Source organism: Zonotrichia albicollis, chromosome 1 (genome assembly GCF_047830755.1).
Source record: "Zonotrichia albicollis isolate bZonAlb1 chromosome 1, bZonAlb1.hap1, whole genome shotgun sequence".
NCBI lineage: Eukaryota > Metazoa > Chordata > Aves > Passeriformes > Passerellidae > Zonotrichia > Zonotrichia albicollis.
The window spans coordinates 30,488,150-30,509,329 of record NC_133819.1 but is presented as its reverse complement, the minus strand read 5'-3'; the positions used below and the strand labels follow the sequence as shown (position 1 = coordinate 30,509,329).

The 21,180-nt window shown below is 39.3% G+C and overlaps 1 protein-coding gene across 13 annotated transcripts in view; it reads right to left on the bottom strand.

Moving 5' to 3' along the window:
- Window positions 1-21,180, bottom strand: part of HDAC9 (histone deacetylase 9) — a 457,669-nt gene that overhangs the window by 272,255 nt on the left and 164,234 nt on the right. For 3 of the 13 annotated variants that reach the window (XM_074536959.1, XM_074536953.1, XM_014273752.3), the window contains one exon: window positions 5,024-5,086. The exons of 1 other annotated variant lie outside the window; for it this stretch is intronic. In XM_074536959.1, coding sequence (XP_074393060.1) covers window positions 5,024-5,086 — 63 coding nt within the window. Of the gene's footprint in view, window positions 1-5,023; window positions 5,869-21,180 lie in introns of those variants that run through there. 9 more of the 13 variants (XM_014273748.3, XM_026798617.2, XM_026798613.2 and 6 more) reach the window with 9 other exon arrangements.

The following is a 21,180-nucleotide window of genomic DNA, read 5'->3' as shown; positions in this document are numbered from 1 at the left end:
AAAGCCGTTTTCCAATAAAGAGATTTAGTTCAACACGCTGAAGAGAGGGGAGCTAGTGTCCTAGCACCAGTACCAGAGAGCATCTGTACTAAATGCAGTTTTTAATGGTCTCTGAAAAGCACCAAAAAGGGGTTTGAAGTAAGTTTCTGCATAGTTTTTTATTTACTTTCCAGCTTTTCTAACTTGCTATTCTTGTCAGTCTTGTACTTTGGATTTCAGGCTTTTCTCACAACCTATAAATATACTTCCTAATATAAAGCAAGACCATCAGCTAACCACATAGCATCAGAAGCTACAACTGGAATAAAAAAAAAACAAACCAAAAACAAAAGTAGGAAAAGGCAATGTTTTAGCATTAGTTCTTACAGCATTAGACACACGAAATTGGAAACATCGGCCTGTATTCAATGTCGTCTCAAACACAAAACAGAAAAAGCAGCTTACTTCCATTTTCCCATGTTTTTGTTCAACTGAATTCACAACCAACGTTTTGCCCAGCATACATTGCAGGGTAAAGCCTCTACTCAAAATCAGTGAGATTGTAACTACATATAACCTGCAGGTCTATGTTGCTTGTTTCTTCTCATTGTATTAACTGTATATGGCTAAAGCCTTACACTTCCCTAACAATTAATTAAAATACTTCAGCTACTATTATGAAGAACCAGATTATCTCATACCTTGCCTTTACAAAAGGCATGGAAAAAGCCTCGCTGGTTGTTATCCAAAACTTCCCTATACTGAATTTCCACACTCAATTTTTTCATTACTCTGAAGAGAACCCCAAAACTCAGCATGTCTATTCTCATTCTTTCTGCTCTCTCCAAAGTGTTACTGCCTGAAACACCAGAAATGAAACATTTGGTATCTGTAAGAAGTTTAGATACACAAATTGCCAAGTTTTTAATGAATATTGATTGAGATACACTAATATGTCAAGTTTTTAATGAGTATCAGAGCAAAGCTTTAAATGAAATTGCTTTCTGCAGGTTCTCCACAGAAAAAGGTGAGCAAGTAAAGGTTTTGTTCAGGAAAAAAAAAAAGAAGAAAAATATGGGAGGGCAAATATCAAAGAACTTTCCCTGAAGGCAACATAAATCCATGTGTAAAGCAAACCCCATGTATACAAGGTCATGCAGACACATGACAGAGACAACATACAGGACAAACTGTGCACACTGGGGTTTACTGAGGGAAGATTGCTCATGAGCTCCTGCCAACCCACGTACAGCACGATGCATGCAGCAGTAATTCTGTCATTTATATTCAAGTGACACAGTTTACATTTCCTGACTGGTGCAGAGAATAAACATTCACTACATCCACTTGCGACACCTGTGAAATTGAAGGTATTTTACAAGCCTGTAGGTAGGTGAAGCCAATCAAATTAATCATTCTGAACCGTTACATCCCCTCTAGAACAGTTTTGCTCTATCGATTCCTGGTCCTGACAGGTATCATTTACTGTGTTTCACAGAAGGATTAGCTGACATAAGCAGGATTGTGTAACTTGCTCAGGTCACCTGTCAACTCATTGACAAGCCAAGCTTTAAGCTCACTATCTCCTTGAACTCTGATTTTTCAGCGGAACAGCTTTGGGCAGGAAGCAGAGGATGTCTTATCCAATAAAAACCAAGGTGGAATTCAGGCAGGGTTCTGCAAGGCTGTACATCAAGATACGGCCAGCGGGGAGGACTTAACAACCTTACCCTCTGAAAAACCAGCACTGTCCATTAAATCACCAAAAGCTGGCATTACTTCCTGAAGTCCCACATCAACAGATACCAGGATTGAGTAGGTTCTTCCTTCTCCTTCACACAACTACCATCTATTTAAGAAATGTAGTCCTGCATTGGTTATTATTACCACATTTTAATGAGTGTTTTTCCCATGGACTGCGCAGCACCAAATGCTTTTTTTCAAGGACTTTCTGTTTATTACTTGTACTGTGAAAAGATCAGAGGTCATGAGCCAGAGGCTGAATGTTAGGATCCACTGTGGCATTGCACACACATGGAAATAGAGTCTTTTTTGTGTAAAGTAAAAGGGCCAGAATAGACAAATAATTCCAGGTAAGTAAGAGGCTTTAGACCCCAGATTTATTTTGTAAATGTGAAGTTAAAATAACTATGGTACCAAATAAGAATACATCAACATAATTTTCTCACATAAAGATGCACAGCACTTGCTGCTGCATTTTAGAGCAACAGTACCATATGGAAGAATTTAGTTCTGCCTTGTAAAGACAGCTGAAACTGCTCTCTGCAGTAAGGTGTAGGTGTCTGCAAATTACACAGCTTCTTAGTCAGCGCTGATCTAGATTGCTCCATTCATAATTAGACTTTTGATTGGTACCTATCCAGATCATCTCATTCATAGTATGACTTACAAGCAAGGATGGAGACAGACAGGCAAGGCAGTAATTGAGGGAATACCAGGAGAACTGATTCTCATGTTAAAGTATTTCCTATGCCTGCTTTTGTCAGAAATTTCTTAGACATTTTGCTTTGCAAATCCAATCCATTGACCAATGAACTTGTCCTCTTTGGGGGATCTCTCCAGCCCAGCTTAAAATCAGTTGCATAATATATGCGCATTGTATCTGCATACCAGCAAACCTAAAAATCTGACTGTTGTTGTCTGTTTTAAGTTATTCTTGAAGTCTTTGGAGCAAGCACATGAAGGGTGCAAAGCACAAACTTTTATGGATCTGTTATTTTCTTCACTACATGCTACTTTTTAACCTGAGTATAAATCACGTACATTTAAGCGAAGATAACTTTAAGACCATTGTGAAAAGGAAAATTCAAATGACTGTTTCTGGCTTCTCCAAATGCTAGTGCATACTGTCACACCCTAGCTATTTCTTTCTTCCCTACATGCATCATAAATGGAAAGAATGAAAAGTTACCAGAACTGATCCTGCAAGATGCTGAACGTGCAGGAGATGGAGGTAACCAAGAGCAGCACCAGGCTCTGAGGTTTCATGTGACATGAACTGAAACTGCAGACTATGTATAATGTCGATTACTTGTCATCTAGTTGCATATTTTAGAGGCCAAACGAAACACAGAGGAATATTTTATGTTCTACAGAATATATATATACTTACACATCTTTTATCTGGATAACGTTATTAAATAAGCTTTTGTAGGGATTGTTTTTAGTCTAACCCCCCCCCTTACTCCACTTGGAACTACAGGGGAAATTGTGTATACTATATGGACTTACCTAATGTACTATCAGATACAAATCAACAGTTATATGACATTCTTATTTCCAATGAAGACAAGCAGAGCTATAAACTTACAGAAAATCACCTTATTTTCTTGAGTTTAAAATGAAAAAATTACTATTATATTAGTTGGCAGTTAAAGGGTAGCATAGGGAGATAAACCCCCCAATCTTTCTCTTGTGAACCATTTATTTCAACTTGACTTAGTACTAAAAAAAAAACAACAGCAACAACAACAAAAAAAGCAAAACAGTAGGGAGAGGACACAGTCAGCCTTAACTCTAACCAATTTAAAAGCAGTGGACACCTGTTGAGCTGTTCAGGAAAACTGAGGAAATGCAATGAAGCAAAGCAACAATTCTTGAACAAGAGGTTGACACTGTAGATGGCTTTACAGAAGAACTGTAACACTTCCAGGAAAGCTTTTGCCCTTACCCACAAGTCTAGTCTTTGCTAGAGCTTTGCTGTTCATAATTTTAAATGTGCCTTCACGTGATTTGTGTCCCTGACAAAAGAGCTGAAATTGACAATCAACAACCTAAAATAGTATGTAAGAATGGAGTACAAGTAAAACTTTTAGCTCTTATTCTACAAAGCAGGAAAATGAACAGTTAAAAAAAAAAACAAACAGACATAGGCTCAACAGGTGTACTGAGAGAGGTAATATGTGAAGAAAAGTATAGTCTACACATATAATTATCTTTAGAAATTGAGGTCATTCAAGTTTTGGGAAAAAAGAAAGAAAAAGAAAAAGAAAAAAAGAAAAAGAAAAAAAGTAAAAGGGGCAAAAGTAAGACTAAAATACATGCAAATAATTAATCCTGTATTCCACATATGGATCTTCTATAAAACTAACACTTCCTGAAAAACAAAGTAAGAAACCTAGGTTTAAACAGATATAAACTGGAAAACACTGTGCCTTAATATACAGGAGTTTCATCCCAATGAAAACTGTACGGGAATTAACTTTAGGAGAGAATAGGCAAGGGTAGACAACCTGAAATGTTGACATTTTTAGCCCATCTAAATTGAATGGCAATGATACTTCCAAATTAATTTCTCCTCAGTAGCAGGTCTCAAACACAGCTAGGAAGGAAACTAGAAACACAGGGGTAGCTGTGAGGAAACATACATGAGGAAACATGCAGTGTTCTTTCTGAGCAGCTTTGAAATACCTTCATGAAAAAAACACATCCAATTTACATCTCAGTGAAATGTAAATCGGGCAACCTGTAACTAGCATTGCCAGGTTCACAGATATTTTTAAAAGAACAAAATAAACCATGCAGTTTAAAGACATTTTGCAGTAGCACTGTAAAGCAAAGAGAAAGGTATTGGTTTAAAGCCCCCTTCATATGCAAACTAGAGAATAGGAAACTCACAGAAAGAGCGAATCCTGTTTACAACAGACATACGACTAGAATTGCTTATGAGGGGCTCTAAATGCAGCCTCCTGACAAGGTCTGTCTGGGAAGCCTCTCCCTGTGAACAAGCCTTTACCATGAGCCCCATTTTGCAATCACACAACAAAACAAACAAGGAAACCCAAACTCGACTCCAGTTGTGAGCATGTTGCTGCGTCTGGAAAGCAGCACACCAAAGGAGACAAACTCCTCGCAAAAGCAGCAGCAGCTGCAATCCAAAATACTTCCAGAATTATATAACAACAACTTGGACAAAGCCCACAAAAATCAAGTCACTTCTTGAAAGGAAGGGTGTTTACTTGTCATGCTAGGCTCTATGTTCCCGGTCAGCCACTCAAGTCTACGGCACGAAGCTGTCTCTTACCTGAGCTGATCATACTGTGCATTCTTTGCTGAGCCAAGAGCTGTTCACGTCCAGAAACCCCATCTGAGGAAAAACACGATTCACTCTCGTAAATTGTCTGCAGCATATTCCAACTGGTCTGCACTTCAGCTACACAAGAGACTCATCACTGCACTTGCACACAGGCGTCGGGCACGACCCTCTGCGGTCCTACCTCCTTCAGCGAGGGTCGTAAGATAATATGCTTCGGCAATTAGCAGTGTTTAAGCATTTGCACAAGTATCTATGAGGAGAAGGAGAAGCCCAGACCCGCCGTCGGCAGCCCCCGCCCGCAGGCAGGGAGCCGTGAGCGTGCGGGGGGCTGAGCGCTGCCGACTTGGAGCAGTTGCGTTCGGGCAGCCAGCGGCAGGTGGAAGAAGAAATGAAGAAATATCTCTGCGCTTTGGGCTTCCTGGCAGGGCGGGGAGGGGGGGAACTGCCTCTAACAAACCATCAAACGGAATAAGCCATCTTTCCAGGGAGCGGGAGCCGCGCAGGGTTTAACCGAGCTGACCCCAGCCCAGCCCCGCGCTGCCGTGCCCGCGCCCCTCTCGCTGCCGGCCGGCTGTCCCTCGGCCAGGCGGCTGGGCGAAGTTGGCGGGAGCAGCAGCGACAACTCATTTGCATTTGAATTGACACCCTCGTGGCCCAGCGGCGGCAGAAATAGAACAATGGCCGGCCTGAGCCAAAAATAGGTCAAGCATGGCCGGGTGATTGGAGCCTGCATTAATGCGTTTAAAAATACCACAGCAAACACAGCTGTCCAGTCTCCGTCTTTCAAACTGCCGCCCGTCCTCTGCGCGCCGCCCGGCCTCGGGCTCAATTAACCCCTTCCCCCTGCCCAGTGCCACTGGGGACACGCCAGGGAGGAGGCAGCAGTGGGACAGGGACGGTCCCCGCCCGGGACTTGCGCCCCTCTCCCTCCTCGCCCTCCCCCGGGGAGTGTTTTGTGCAAAGAGAGCAAAACGCCATGGCCTCTGCCCGTATCGGTCCTAAAATAACGCAGGGAGGTTTTGCTGGCGATGTGGTTTCTGCCTCGCCCACGCGCAGCCATCCTGCTGTTCTATTTTTGCTGCCCGTTTCTCTGGCTACGCCACAGTTGGCTTTGGCAGGGGAGGGAGCCCGGCGGCCGCCAGCGCCCGGCAGGACCCGCAGAGAGGGAGAGAGAAAGGAGAGAGGCGATTTCTGCAGCTCCGCGGGCCGGGGGGAGCAGCAGGCGGGGGCACATGCCAGTGCGGACCGGGGTTTGTGCCTGCTGCTATAGGCGGCCTTTCCGTATTTAGCATGCTTCATATAATTCTTATAGTAAGTCACCGATTGTGGCACGGCGTGTTAGACACGCTTACGGACTGTGCACTGTTTGGTTGACTTGCTAAAATTTGGAGAGAGGCTGAGTAGTTCACACTTATTTTTAGAAGCATTAGGCAATTTACACAGCGTCTTTTTCAGTTCTCCAAGATGATGTGGTTTCAGAAGAGCAGCTTTTGACAGCGTATCAGACAACAGCACCATGCTCCTCTGTGGTTTGACAAGTTTCACACATGTGAAGACCGTTTTTCATACTGGTGTTTCAAAAGTTGCACCTCATTTGATCATTAATATACCTACACACAGATAACTTCCATTTCAGTGTTACAGACAGTCCTTCTCAGAGCCCTACTCTGCCTTACTGCAGTTTTATACAGGTAACCAAAGCCTGTTGCTACCTATATTATACAGCAGCTTGTCTACTCTCACACCAAAATTGTAAGTCTGCTCCATGTTCCTGCTCCACAGGAGCAACAGTGGCCACTGGGATGTAATTCCTCACCATAAATCAAGAAGCCAACACAGAAGCCATGTTGGAGCTTTCTAGAAATCCACAGAATTCTCAACTATCAATATAATATTTTGCTCCTAAAGACGCAAGAATTTGCCCAGTATTTGGGGCCCTCTTCTGCCTTTTAGTGAAGAATCTTCTGTATGCTTACATGACAGATCATAGCTAAGGGCAGTATATTTTTTAATATACTTCTCACCATTGTGTTACCAAAGAAAAGATTCCCAATAACAGCGTACTGGGGCTCCCCTGTGAAGTTTGGCTATTTGATGGCACACAGGAAGTCTGTGGCTCAAGTCTTCCATCATCCCAAACCTTTTCTTCATCAATGTGCCAAATCACCTGGTCCTGGTGAGAGTTAAGGCCTGCCCCCTGGACAGGGAGAGACCGCAGCAGCTGGCTGGGGTCTCTGAGGTTTTCCCTGCAGAATCCTCAAGTGAGTACCTATCACTTCTTGCTACCCTGCTCTCCTTGGCATCTCTCTCCCTGCTGAGGAAGCAGTGAAGCTCTGCAGGTGGCATTGCATCCAGCTCTGCAAAGGGCCATGAGCAGGGGCAGGGGCACTGGCAGCGCAGTGACAGGTAGGGTGTTACAGTGCAAGATTTCAGGTGAGCACAACACATGCCATTGCATCATGAATTGCTGACAATTTGAGATCATAAACATTTTCTCTGGAAAATAAAAATACCCAAATGTTTTGTGGGAAATATGTGGCCTTTCCAGAGCACAGAGCAGTTTAACACAGTGCAAGAAGCATCACCGGCAGAAACAGAAATCTCCTCTAATGCAGGAAAAGCTTTTTATAGACAGAAGTAAATTGAAAAAGTGGAATTGCTTATGCCCTTCAGCCAAACAGAACATGACGCTGTTTGGTGATTCAGCGCCTCAAAATAATCAAGTTTCATATTACAGGGAAGCACGGGAGGAATAAGTTAAAAACAGGTCAGAACATGGAAAACTGTGGAGTGTGGGATCTGGTATTAGGTACCCATATGTGTTTATAACTTCTTATATATGCAGCTGCATTTTGAAAGGTAGTGTTCACAGTTCTAAATTACTTAAAATACTGCAGTAACAAACTAAAAGCAAACTATATTGAAGAGCAGAAAATGTACACTGAGATATTTAGCTGCAAGTGTTCTTAATTCTGACGTACATATTTTAAACTGACAGACACATAAACTGTCTGATGTTCACTAATTCACAGACCATAATAACTACAGCATGATGCTATACATTTTAGATGATACATAAAAACTATATAAAAATATTTTACTTATGAAATCAGTCACCACAAAGGTAGGGTTTTTACAACCTGAATTCTTCCGACTTGCTTTGACATTGTATAAGCTTACTTTGGTTCATGCTTAGGTTTAAAACACATGTGTAAATCCATATCTTTTCAACAAAATATTTAAGCACATGCTCAAATTCTACTGATTGCAATAGAATTTAAGCACATAGTTAAACACTTTGCTGAGTCAGCCCAGACTTTTACTGCACAATCACGTGAATTTAAAGAGCTCCTTAAGAGTCCCACAGGGGAAGGATAAAGGGTTCATGCCTGAAGAAAATCTGGTTTTTATTTTTAAAGCTATGGATGTTATAAGGTGACATTTTCATACAGGAACAAGGGGATTTTTTTTTCTGTTTTTTTAAATGCATTTCCTAAACTTGGAGAAGTTTAATGATGCTGGCAGTGAAGGTAAGTTGCTGAAATGATTTAGTGCTGCTGAGGTGACTCTAAATGCAATCAGCCACTTTATAGAAAACTTAAGGCATGTTAGTAGCACTGTGATCTCATTATAGCATTTTCACAATGTGTTTTTCTTATTTTCCCTCTGAATTGTTAAAAGCAAATAAATACAAGGAAATTAAATCTGGAAACCCCATTACTGCAACATTAAGACTAAGAAATGAAGCCCTCAAATTGGAAAGAGCTAGGATTTCTACTGTGTTATTAACTCTGCAATATTATAATTAAGTAATACTTTTGTCTTTTTTTTAAAATTTTTATTTTCCTTTCAAAGCATAAACAGTATATTACTGATTGTTTTTAGCATATCCCATTTCTCACATGCTATTCTGGAGCATTGCCTTCATTCATATTAATAATTTAGTTTCAACTTTTGCCATTTTCTTACTTGTAAATGAATACTTGCAGAGACTTTTTTATCATACTGCTCAATTGTATCACATAAATATTGAACACATTAAAAAAAGAGATGTTCTCTAGCGTCTAGTCATATGCTTAAATGAGGACATTGCAGTCTTACAGGTGTCCCATTCAACCTTTTTTCAGTCCCTTTTTCATTTGGCAAGTGAAAACGCAGGGAGTAATAGCATGCATCAATGTCAAACAATTCATAAACAAGTGGGAGCTAAATTAAGGTTGCATGAGTAGAATTAAATTTGGCCTATTTTAGTACTGGAGGTTAGAGTACTAATCTTTGCAGCCTAAAGACTTCCTAACTATTTTTGTGTATCCAATCACTGGGATTTAAAAAAAAAAAAAAAAAGGAAGAAAAAAATTAACTATTGTATAGAACAGATGTTTCTGAAGCCACAGTTCATTAGATACCATTAGTACCACATGAAACCCAAACATCCAGCATAAATTACTGCAGCTTATGCTAGAGGATTAACCATGTTAACGAACAGCTAAAGACTATTACCACAGAGAAGCAGATGGTTTGGGAGCAGCAAGAAATCAGGGGAGATGCTGTAATGGTCTGGTCCTGCTCCCTCTAGGAACTAAGGGACCATATTCCAAGTCCCTGGAGGAGTTCAAATCGGTTGCTTAATCCATGTGCTTTGGTTAGAAATACAAAGTACAGGAATGTTTCCAGCCAATTCTCTGTGCAGCAAGCCTTGGCATCATTGCCTGTGCAGGAATACATGGTGCTTTTCTTTGCAGGACTGGGAAACCATGTGATGGGCATTTTTTAAGTGAGGAGAAAACTGCAGTTCTAGTGTTTTAGCTCAATTCAAGCTTCAAAGGAATTTTCTGGGACAAAGAAAGGCATATCTGTAGCTTTAGGGGATTTTGTGACAAACAGTGGGAGAGTAAAACTTTACAAAGTTCTGAGGATAAGAAGTGCTATGTAAGATAAATGTATGGCTCTCTTATCATCTCCAGTATAAGAATACAAAGAGTCTTCCATCTTTCTCATGCAAAGTAGCTCAGGGGTTTTGTAACCAGCTGATGACATCACTTCTTTCTCCTCTTAAAATCCAATTTTTTGTTCACATAAATAAATCTACTAGAAATTAAGTCTTAGATTCAGGACAACACCTCAACAGCACATCGCTGATTATAAGCACAAGGCTTAAGTTGAGCATATGCTTAAGGGCTTCATAAATTCAACTTTCACTAAAGCAATAAAAAGACCCCAATACTAATATAGAGCTATGTAGCAAGTAAATATTTAGGTTAGCAAAAACATCAAAATTCATTTATTCTGTTGACAAAGTCATTTATCAGGTTGGAACTAAAATCTCTATGTTTTGTGGCAAGACTGAGGTACATTGCACATAAACAACACAAGCCCAAGTAATATCAGATAAATGACAAATAAATGGCTCAGACCAGCAAAGCACTTTTTCCCTTTTATGCCTTTATGCCATTAATGAGTTTAGAGGAGCGATGAGCAATATGAGATTTCCTGGCTCTTCATGGCTGTGCCCACTTTTCTTAGAGAGACACTAGAGCTGTGTCTGCTTCTCCTGGCTCCACCAGGCACACCTGGGTGCACCTGCACAAAGGAACCCTGGAGCACATCACCTGGGGCAGCTGCCAATATGTTCAGCATCCTCCAGGCGTTTCAAGCTTGTTGCACACCTAATGAGCAGATAATCTGAGCCTCCATGCAGGGTTCTGCACTGCATCTCCTAATCATGGGTAGGCTGGCAGGTCAGATCACTTGGTCACTGTTCCTGGACAACAGACTTCTAAATCCTTATGTCTAGAAAACCAATAGAAACACCATCTCTAGCTTGTAATATATGTTTGAGTGATTTATTTTGGCTTTAAGACAAGAAATGTAGGCCATGCATGCTGCCTGGAGAATTGAACCATGGAAACCAATGGCCATGCAAAGGTTTTGGAATCATAGCAGAAGCCAGCCAACCAAATACAAGCTCCTAGGATTGCACCAGGACCAAAAAAGCTAATAAAATCCTTGGGAATATAACAAGTTTGTACTGAATAACAGCAGTAAGATTATATATATATATATACATACACACAATATCTTGGGGTACTTTAACTTCTCCGATTATAAATATTTGAAAAAGAATGCTTAAAAACTGAGGATGGCTAGACATGCCACATGCATAAAATAGGTGTGGAAAACCTTTGAAAACTGGAAACCTAAAGACCTGTGATACTAAATTTATTGATGAAGCTCAGGGGCGGCTTGGCATTGCCTACAATGCACAGGGCAAGATGTGGGATAGTAAAATGGTTTTTCCTTTAAGAAATAAGGCCTTAAGAAAAATCCATTTATTAGAAAAATTCAAGCCAGAGGTGGGCATGCATTTAAAGCATGCTTCAAACACTGCAGCAACTTCCAAATGAGCTTTACATCAGTATTGATCATGTCTCTGAAAAGAAGCTTTAGCAGTTCTGTATGTCAAGCTATAGGCAACTTTTGTTGTAGAACTCCAAGACAGGTCTTACCTCATGAGTCTGAAAAGGTCAGATCATGGGGGTAGAATTACAGAATTGTTTTCCTTGAAAAAAGATCTCTAAGATCATTGAGTCCCATCATTAATGTAAGTATATCCAAGTCCACCAGCCAGTTCCCACTTCAGGTACCTTCAATACTAGCAAGAACTACTAAGTGTTGCTGAATTGATAGAATAATAAATTCCACAGTCATATATACTAAACTAAACTAATTATTCCTCTATCAGAAATAATTTTATTATTTGAAATTATCCTCTCCTTAAAAACAAAGGCTTAATTTTTGTCTTTTTTTTTTTTTAATCCAAACTATGTTTACTTTCCTATGATACTAGAAAAGCTTTTAGAAGAGTAGAACAATGGAGTACACTGCAAATAACTTGGGGAAAAAAGTCTTTGAGGAAAAAAAGAACCCACAAAATGTTTGCTTCATTTTGCTATTCAAAGCTGCCCTTTTATATCAAATAATTAGATTTCAAAAACAGGGTCTTTCTAAATACAGGTTTGGATTCATGAAGTGATGAGGTGGCTTTACATAATATATTACAAGTAGATTATAAATCTATAGTAGATTTAAAGCAGATTTTTAGTAGATAGATACCAATGTAGATTGGAACAATTACTCTTCTAAATTTAAAAAAGAAAAGACATTTTCTTAAATTTAAAAAAAGTTGAAATTAGGTCAGAGAACTGTCACTTCAATCCACTGGAAGCTTGGCCAAGAAAAAACATTTTACATAGAGCACGAAAAAGGGCCTCCTTTAATGTGTGGGCCAAAGAATGGACCTGAGATGCCAGACCATCTGCTTGGCTGTGGGCACACATCAGTTTCTCCCACTGTGCTGCCTGCTTGGATCTCCTTCCTCTGCCAGCATCCCCACCCCTCGCAGGGGAGCATTGAAGCACATGGAGAAACAGTGCTGGATGCACAAACATGCCCCTGAGAGCAGCAACAAATTGACCACTGCTGTGCTCTGAAAAGGTCATATCTCATACTGGTCAATAATGCTGTTATGAAACCACACAAAATCCTCACGGTTAGCTGGGCCAGGATGGCAGCAACCCTCTGCTGGACTTTTATCAAAATGTTTCAGCGAACCCAGATCCAGTTTTCATCTAATTTAATTTTCTTCATCCTCTTGAACTTTGATAAGGAATAGATCTGCAACCCAAAATGTAATCAATAGTCACCAGCTTGGGAGCTGATTTTACACTGCTGGTGAATTTTGGGCAATGTTAAAACAATGAAACTGTGACTTCATTGGGTAAACTGTAAATATTTTGCCTGACTTCAGTAGAACCAGCATTCCTTCTGAGGAGCAATACAATCTTAATTTTCTGTAGCAAATTTATATAGATTGGAAAAGAGGAGAGGAAAATCAAAATACAATTGAAAGCAAGGTTTCATTGCTCTGAAATGAAAATTGCAACACATTCCAAGTAAATATAGCCTCCTCCTTTAGCTAAGCAAACCACTTTGAAAATCCCTTGAAAATCTTAATGCATCCACTTGCTGCAACTGAAAATACCTTTACACTATGTAAAGGCAGTATGAACTATGTACAATATGCACAGTGGCACTGCCAAAATGTGTCACAAACTTGACTTTTGTAAATACAGGCATCCAGCTGGTAATCCTAAGGCCAAACCACCCCTAAGAAGGCTTCTATACATCCTTCAAGCTGATTTAGCCAAATCTTGCAATGTTCAGTTTGCTAGGCACTTGATCCCAAAGAAAGGATGGAACAAATGGCGAGGGAAGCCACAGCAAATGCCCAGCAAAGGCACACCTCAGCAGGCAGATGTGGGCAGCTGCAGCTGCTGCTTCCACATGTCCCTCATCTGCCCCATCTCTGGCCTAAAGGAGAAAGATGTGGGTGCTCAAGCTCTCTAGGACAAAGGGACCAGGCTGGTCCCAAGCCCTAGTTTCCTAGAATGAGAACCGTTCACAAAAAACCTGCACAAAAAACCAAAAAACCAGATTCTTCTGAGCCTCAAACCACTGTGCAATGGCTAAAAAATTGCACAGGTCAAAACTGATGATCTGCTTTAAAAGCATGGGGAAGTAGGAAGATAATACACTGAATCCAGGTTCAGACCATACTCCCGTTCTAATCAACTTCAATCAGATATATTTGTGTCTTGCAAAGAATCTGGGAGGGGAAAGCTCTTGTAATAACTCCAACCCTAATTGCTGCTGGGAAAGGGCAGTCCAAAAATGAAGTAGTAAGTGAAAAGTAACTAGCTAGTGCTGGAATCCCAATGCCATGAGCAGAGAAGATAGACTATTTTCAATGACCTTAAGCTTCTGACCATTAAAAATATGGGATCAAACTTGGGCTCAAGGCCTGTTCTAAAAATATCACAGCGGTCCTCTATGCACTTCATACCTTGCTGATTGGTAGTGGAGAGAACAGGGGGACAGGGCAGGTGATAATGGCAGAAAAACAACTCCTTTCAGTCAACGATCTGACGATCTGCACTATCACAAGCCAGGTCTCATACAAGTTGTCAGTCGCAGATGGACTGGTCTGTGCATGCTATGATTGCACTTCATTTCCAGTCCCTTCTCTTGTTAAAGCACTTGCCAGTGAAATAAACTGCTAAGTACATTTCAGTACTGAGATTTGTATTTTTTTTTAATCTGAATATAATCCAAACAAAGTGTTATGATTAGTCTATGAAAAAAATGAGTGCATTTTCAGCAGGTCACAAAATAATGCTATATGCAGGATAAGGGCAGTCTTGGCTAAAAATATGCACAGACAAAAGTTAGATCAAGGTGGCATGTATGGACTGAGTCCACAGGAATGAATAAAGAAATCACAACCCAGATTATCTTTAATATTATTCTCCATCTTCTCTCCTTACCTCTGCTGGAATTCCAGAAAAAAAAAAAAAGCTAAAAAGGTGGAGGCAGAAAACTTGGGCAACTAAAAAGTGAACATACAGTTAGCAAATAATTTACTTGCCATGACTTAGCAGCTTTCCACATCTCAGAAGACAGAGGATGATAACTAAAGCCATGAGACTGGTTTTGTGTTATCTGAAAAAGGGGTGCAGCAAAATTAGGCACCACCTTAACTAAAAATAGATGTGCTGTAATAATAGGTCTTAAAAAACCCTCATAAGTTAATTACCAGTGTGATGAAACAGGCTTAAGTTTGGTCAAGCTTTATTTTTCATTTTAATTGCCAGTAAGAATGTTTCTAAAAATAACATTCTTGTGTTTTATAATATTAATTTCCTTACCATTCTAAAGATATGCTTGTCTCCAATTTTAGTCTATACAGAAATATGACTGCCTTGCATTTAAGGAATAATTTACTTGAAGTAATGCAGCAGAGCTGGTTTTATTTAGAAACTTGAAAAAAAATGCTACTGTAAGCTATTTAATCACACAGTTTTCTTTCAATCACTATTTACAGGCATACAAAGCACATTTTGCGTAAAGACATTATATGTATAAACCTCTTATGTGTGTGTGTGTGTGTGTGTGTGTGTATAAAAATTTAAACAGATTTAAAGCACTTTCAGCTACTGGTGTCACACACCACAGATGAAATACTAAAGCACAAGTACATTGGTGTAAACAACAACAACAAAAAATTTAAAAGGCATCTCAGTAAATGTCTCATTTAAAAGATGTGATGATCGAGTATTTTATTGACTTGAGCCTTACATCATTGTATGTACTTTTGTTCATTTAGTGTCCTCTCAGATGCAGCAGAAAGCCTCCAGCAATTCAGAGACAGTATGCTATTCTGGGACCCAACAGAGAATGAATAAGTTGAGAAGTTGAGCAACTAACTATATTTGTAAGGGGAAATCTCCAAGGCATACCTACCAAAAAGAATGTCAGGCTGGAAATACACCAGGATGGTTGCCAACAGAAATATTTCATCAGTCAATCTTTTACAGTCCTATGGCTCCCATTTCATTTTTTTGCCAAGTTATTTAGAACTGCAGGCACCAGCAACATACAAGTTTGGGATGTGCCTTCATTTCTCACATGCTTTTTCTGGAAATCAGCTGGTTTGTGATACTTTGCCTTCTGATCCAAAGACCACAAGCTTGTGACAGGATGCCACAAAGGGGTTTGTGCAGTGGGAAGAGAAGGAAAGGACAGAGGTGGTCAGTAGACCATTAGTGGCTATGTACCTCCTTCAGGGTGACCTGCAGCTGTGGAGGGCTGGATCAAATGATCATGGTTACTCCTTCTCAAGTGGCATTGGAAAAGAATGGGTTTCTCATGCATGAATCCGAGGACAGCCATTTCTCCAGTATCCTGAGTATGACCATCCTCTAAAGAAGACCACGTGTGCTAAACAATATATTTTTGGAACATTTAAATCAAAACAGCTATTTCTGCAGTCTTGGCATGGCTGCAGTGCTGATCAGTAGAATGGCGTTTACTTGGATGGGACACAGGTTTCACCTGTAACATCACGTTAAGGAGTTCTTCTTGTGCTCCTGCTACTGTGCTGTCCTTCTTTTGATGGCAGGATTTTACGTGTATTTATACACATTATTTGAATGGAAATCAGATCAGACCAGTTTTCCAGTACAGCTCAAAAAGCACAAACCAAAGAAGTAAGACCCCAAAAGCCAAAGCACAAAAAGCAAGAACTTTTTATCCTTATGAGATCCTCTCTCTGCCTCATCAAGCCACAAGCACAGTGACAAAAGTTCAAAGGACTCCTGACAGTGCTATACTAATGCAGAACTCTTATTGCTGATACAACAGGCATTCAAGAAGATTTACATATCAAAGACATTGATGAATCACAGAAAACCTATATGGCCATGCTAATATATATATAAAAATATTTATGATCAGCATAACTGACTACTCAAACTAGCCAGCACCATTTAAAGATATGCACAAAGCCAAAAGCACTCAGATATCTTTTGGACATTATGGGGCAAAAAAGAAAAAAAATTTAGAATTCAAAACAGGTTTCTTTAGAGCCTCAAGGTTCTAACAATTTGTAGCTATGTTGGTATAGTTCTAAACTGCATTAGTTAAAGAAACAATTAAGGTCTCCTTTGAAAAGGAGAACAGTATTCTTTAATTAGTTTTTATAGAGAACACACTATTTTCTGATGATGCAGAAAAAGGAATATTGGGTTAGGGGATTTCTAGAATACTTCAGCTGATGCCTTTACTTTTCACAGAAATTCAGATAAAATTTGGGTTACCTTAGGACTTAGACTAGCTAATGGACTCTGGTTTCCTCCGCATCTTTAAATGCTTGTGTGCAAAACTCCCCCACCAGCCTGTAATTTTCCTGTCTCAGAGAAGGCAGCAATCAGTGTGCCATTTATGCACTGCACAGACAAAGGGATGTTCTCAACACTGCTGGCATCACAGGAGAGGCTGATAATTCATATCATTTGGTTACCCCATTTAAAAAGGCTCACATTTATTTTTATTGTCTTTGGAATAGAAAAATTATATACAGGAAGGCTTGTTATGTGCTACTCTGCTCAACACACAGACTTGAAGAGAATTAATTTTGTTCATAATTAAAATTAATAATATAGTTTTTAAATTTTAAATTTGCAGACAAGATATATCTTACCCAATCTGTAAGAGGGTACAGTATGGAAAGTACAGTATCATTACCTGATTTCACATACAACACAGCAAACCAGCCTGCACATGGCTTGTCCCATTCACTGTCATTCAGAGCATGAAATAATCTGTTTTGGACCCTCATGGATGACCAGTTCCCATATTTGAAAAGTTACATTTTTTCCTCTACCTGAAGCGATGTAATTTTTCACTGGCAGAAAGAGAGACCTGCAGCAGTCCTAGCTTGGCAGTGCCAAGAAGAAAATTTGCTTTTCATTCACATAGCTACAAGATACATATAAAACACTAGTGGTCTTTTTTTTACTTTTTTTTTTTTTTTTTTTTTTTACAGATTTCTACTTTTCCTGTGGTAGCATTCAAAAAGATAATGTGACATTTTTACATCTATGTATTTATTCATCATATATTTGTTAAAAGTGACCATGAGGGATGGTTAATGCATGTTTAAAAATCCCCAGAATTGCTAGGGGACTAGGACTGAGTTGTCTTGAGTCGCAATTGCTGATCACAGATTTCCTGTGATCAGAGATAACATACACCCTATGTTTCAGTTCCCCATCCTTCCAAAGGGAATAAACAGCAGTATGTTTCACATTATTGATTAGAACACAGGTGCTTTAAGGGTGCTCAAACATCACGGAAGTGGAGAACATACACTTTCTTTAGGCTAAAATACTTTTGCCAAACTGTTTCTACAGCACACAGTGAGTTAGCAATCTGCATCCTTCCACAGGGAATTGGCAACACTGATTACTACCCATGGCTGTCAATGTTGTGTAGAGCCTACATTACTTCAGATAGCTGATTACTACCAAAATTAAATTGCAAGTGATTTCCCTAAACCACAAGAGTAGGTGTTTTTTCTTCAAAAGCTAGAAACGAGTGCAAAAAGGCTCTGCTTGTTTTCATATTTAAAAAGCTTTTTGGTTTTACCTGTGCTCTCTTAACTTGTCCTCCTCTTCAGAACATTTTATGTAGTTTTGTAAACTACAGAACATTGCCACTTGCAAAAAAAACCCAAAACTACAGCTAAAAAAATTTTATGTCTCTCTAGATTTCCAGGCTTACAATTTACTGGTAATTCCATTCACAAGGAGAAACAAGACAGCTTAGCAATAGTTGTGGCAAGCTGTGAGTCTCACTCATGTAAACAATGAAGTGCTTTGTTCTAAAGAAAAAAAAAACCCATCAATCTGTGCTCAAGACAATGAATTGATAAAGAAAAAAAGGGCAACAAATACCTAAAAACCAAACACATGCCTTTGAGTAAACATTTCTGCCATTCAATCTGTTGTACATTGACGAGTTAATGAAATCAACTGAGGGACCTTTCTTCCTGTTCAGCTGAAGCTGCGGCCATACACACCCTGCTCCTTCTATTTCATCTCCAGCCCAGACCTGGCATGGTCAGATAGCATTGGTCTATTTTTGGAATATTTAAACAATGATTGACCATGATAAATTTTCTCTGCTTTCATCAACATTAAATTAACCAGTCCTCTTGATACCTTTCTCATGAGTCTGAAAACCTCATTTGCAAATAGGGTAAATATTTCCGTTAGGATGTTCTTTTCAGAACAGTCTCTGTATTGTGGGACCCATTTATAAATGCAATCCTTTCCTTCTTCGTTTGCTACTCCCATCAAAAAAGCCAATGTTTTCCAAGGGAAAAAACAGTAACTGAGAACCATTTCTTCTACAGTTTTCATTGTCTGTATTAGTCTTTCTTCATTATTGCACAAACATGACTGTCCTGTTCTTCTCTTTTTACCCCACCCTTCATTCACTGATAAAATGGTGACTCCCCTCTATGCTCTACTTAGTAAAATCTCAGACAAAAGACACTCCTGAGGTTTCTCCCATGTTATTCTCTTGTTTGTGAAGAAGCCTCCCAAAAGATGGCTTAAAACTCTCTTCCACAGAATACAAGGATTTGAGTTCCTTTGCTCAGAAAACCACTGGCATTACCAGGTAATATGTCTCTTTTCCTCCCAATCTGACAAAGCATGGATTTTGTACATACAGCCAAGATATTTCCAACCAGGCTGAAAAAATTACTTGGAAGAGGCTTGTTGTGGTGATGATAAACGTAAAGTGCCTCACATCAGATAAAAGAAGGAGTTGTGGCTTTGTACTGTCATTGTACTACCACTGCCATTGCTCCTTTCCTGTACTGCCAGGTGCTGGGAGATGTTTCACAGATTTGCCAACAGCCTGTGCTTCTGCAAGAACAATTCTTCCACTGGTCTGCTACCAGCTAAGAAAATACCCTGTAATCATTACAATTCATGTTTATTCCAAACCCAGTAATTCAGAATTCACAAGGTTTTAACTGCCATAATCTCTGCTGAATATTGAACTCAAGAAGAGATGCAAAGCATTCCTTGAAAAATGGCTCATGTCAAACATTTATTAGCTTTGCCATTCTTTTCATGCATAGATGAATGCCTCTCTCATTTACTTTTTTTTCCTGTATTTACTTTCTATAGTTTCTGCAAAGAGTGTTCCACAATCTTTTCTCCCAGAAGCTTCTGATCACTAATTTTTTGTTTTAATCTTCATCAGTCTATATTTATCACTATATTTCACACATCTGCTTCTTCCTCTTTGATCCTTTAATAGTCATTGTGCACTGCAATTTCTTTACTTATTAACAGCCTGAACAGTCTTCATCAAATCTAATTCAGAATGTGTTCTTTACTGCTTGTTTTCTTATTGTACTTGTAAACTTTCATCTTTCCTCTGTCTATAGAGATGCTGCAGGATTTGTGCTCTCAATTACTGAAATTCTTCCTCTGAGTCCTCAAATTCAAAGTAAACTTCAAACACAGACAATTTTTTCACATCTCATTAATTTTCTTTTTTTTTGGAGAGGACAATAGTGGCTATAGTATTCAGAAATCATTTCACGTTTTAAGTTTCATTGCTCTTAACCTTATGTCTCTTTTCCCCTGTAAATGTCTAGCTCTTTAAAAGCCAACAAACTGGTAGATACCTCTCCTGTTTTCCAACTTAAATAACAGAGATGATACTTGAATTCAGTATTTTCATGTCATAAATTGGTGCAATCCCAACTGAAAGGGAAAGCATCCAAAAAGCATAATTTCTTTTTGACTCACCATGTTAAAGTAGATGTAAGGACACTGACAACATACTATAAGGCTTATATATTTAATTTTCACCATTTGTAATCTCTCCAGAGGCAGCTTTAGCCTTTATCATATGGAAAACAGAGAGGTACAAAACTGTATTTTTGGCAAACATGAAACAAGGCTTTTTATTCCATAACAGAAAACACTCTTTCCACTGTGCACAGAAAGGCAGTTGCACCCTGAATAGAAAAGGAGAAGTGGAAGGCAGTTGCAGAAGTAGGACACTTACTGTGCAACTTGGAACTCTAGAAAAACAAACACAGAAAAATGGCACTTTGGGAAAAAACACATTGTTTATCAGTCTGAGACTGAACAAGATACAATGACTTAAAAGCATATGTTCAATGTCACCAGACCAGGATGAACTTGCAAAGCATACAGCAAAGCTTTCTGAACATATCTAGGTCAAAAATTTCAACAATTCCATAATTTTTTATCGGTTCTTTCCTATCAAAATCCACTAAATCCTTACATTTTCATTTCAAGAGTGTTTTCTTATGGATGGGCACTTTCTATTTTTACTTTAAGGACGATGTGCATGGATGGTGCTATGGAGACAATTGGAGACTCTTTAGAAACAACTTTGCACTTATCCTGACACATGACTGAAAAGAACTCACTGAACTTGTCACCCATGGATCTCAAGACTGGCATCAGCCTTCCTCTATTAGCTGAATATTGACAAATATCAAGCAGTAGACAGCTAAACTGCTTAAGGAGAAGATATAACATCAGCATGCAAGGTTTCTTTTATTTTTAAAAAGCTCATCCGAGTGATTCAGTTTGTTTTCACGATAAAATAAACTTTCTAGAAGTAACAATAACAAAAGGGAGTGAGTTCTGTCATTCTACCAGGACGTTGAGTCCTGGTGTTTACAGGTG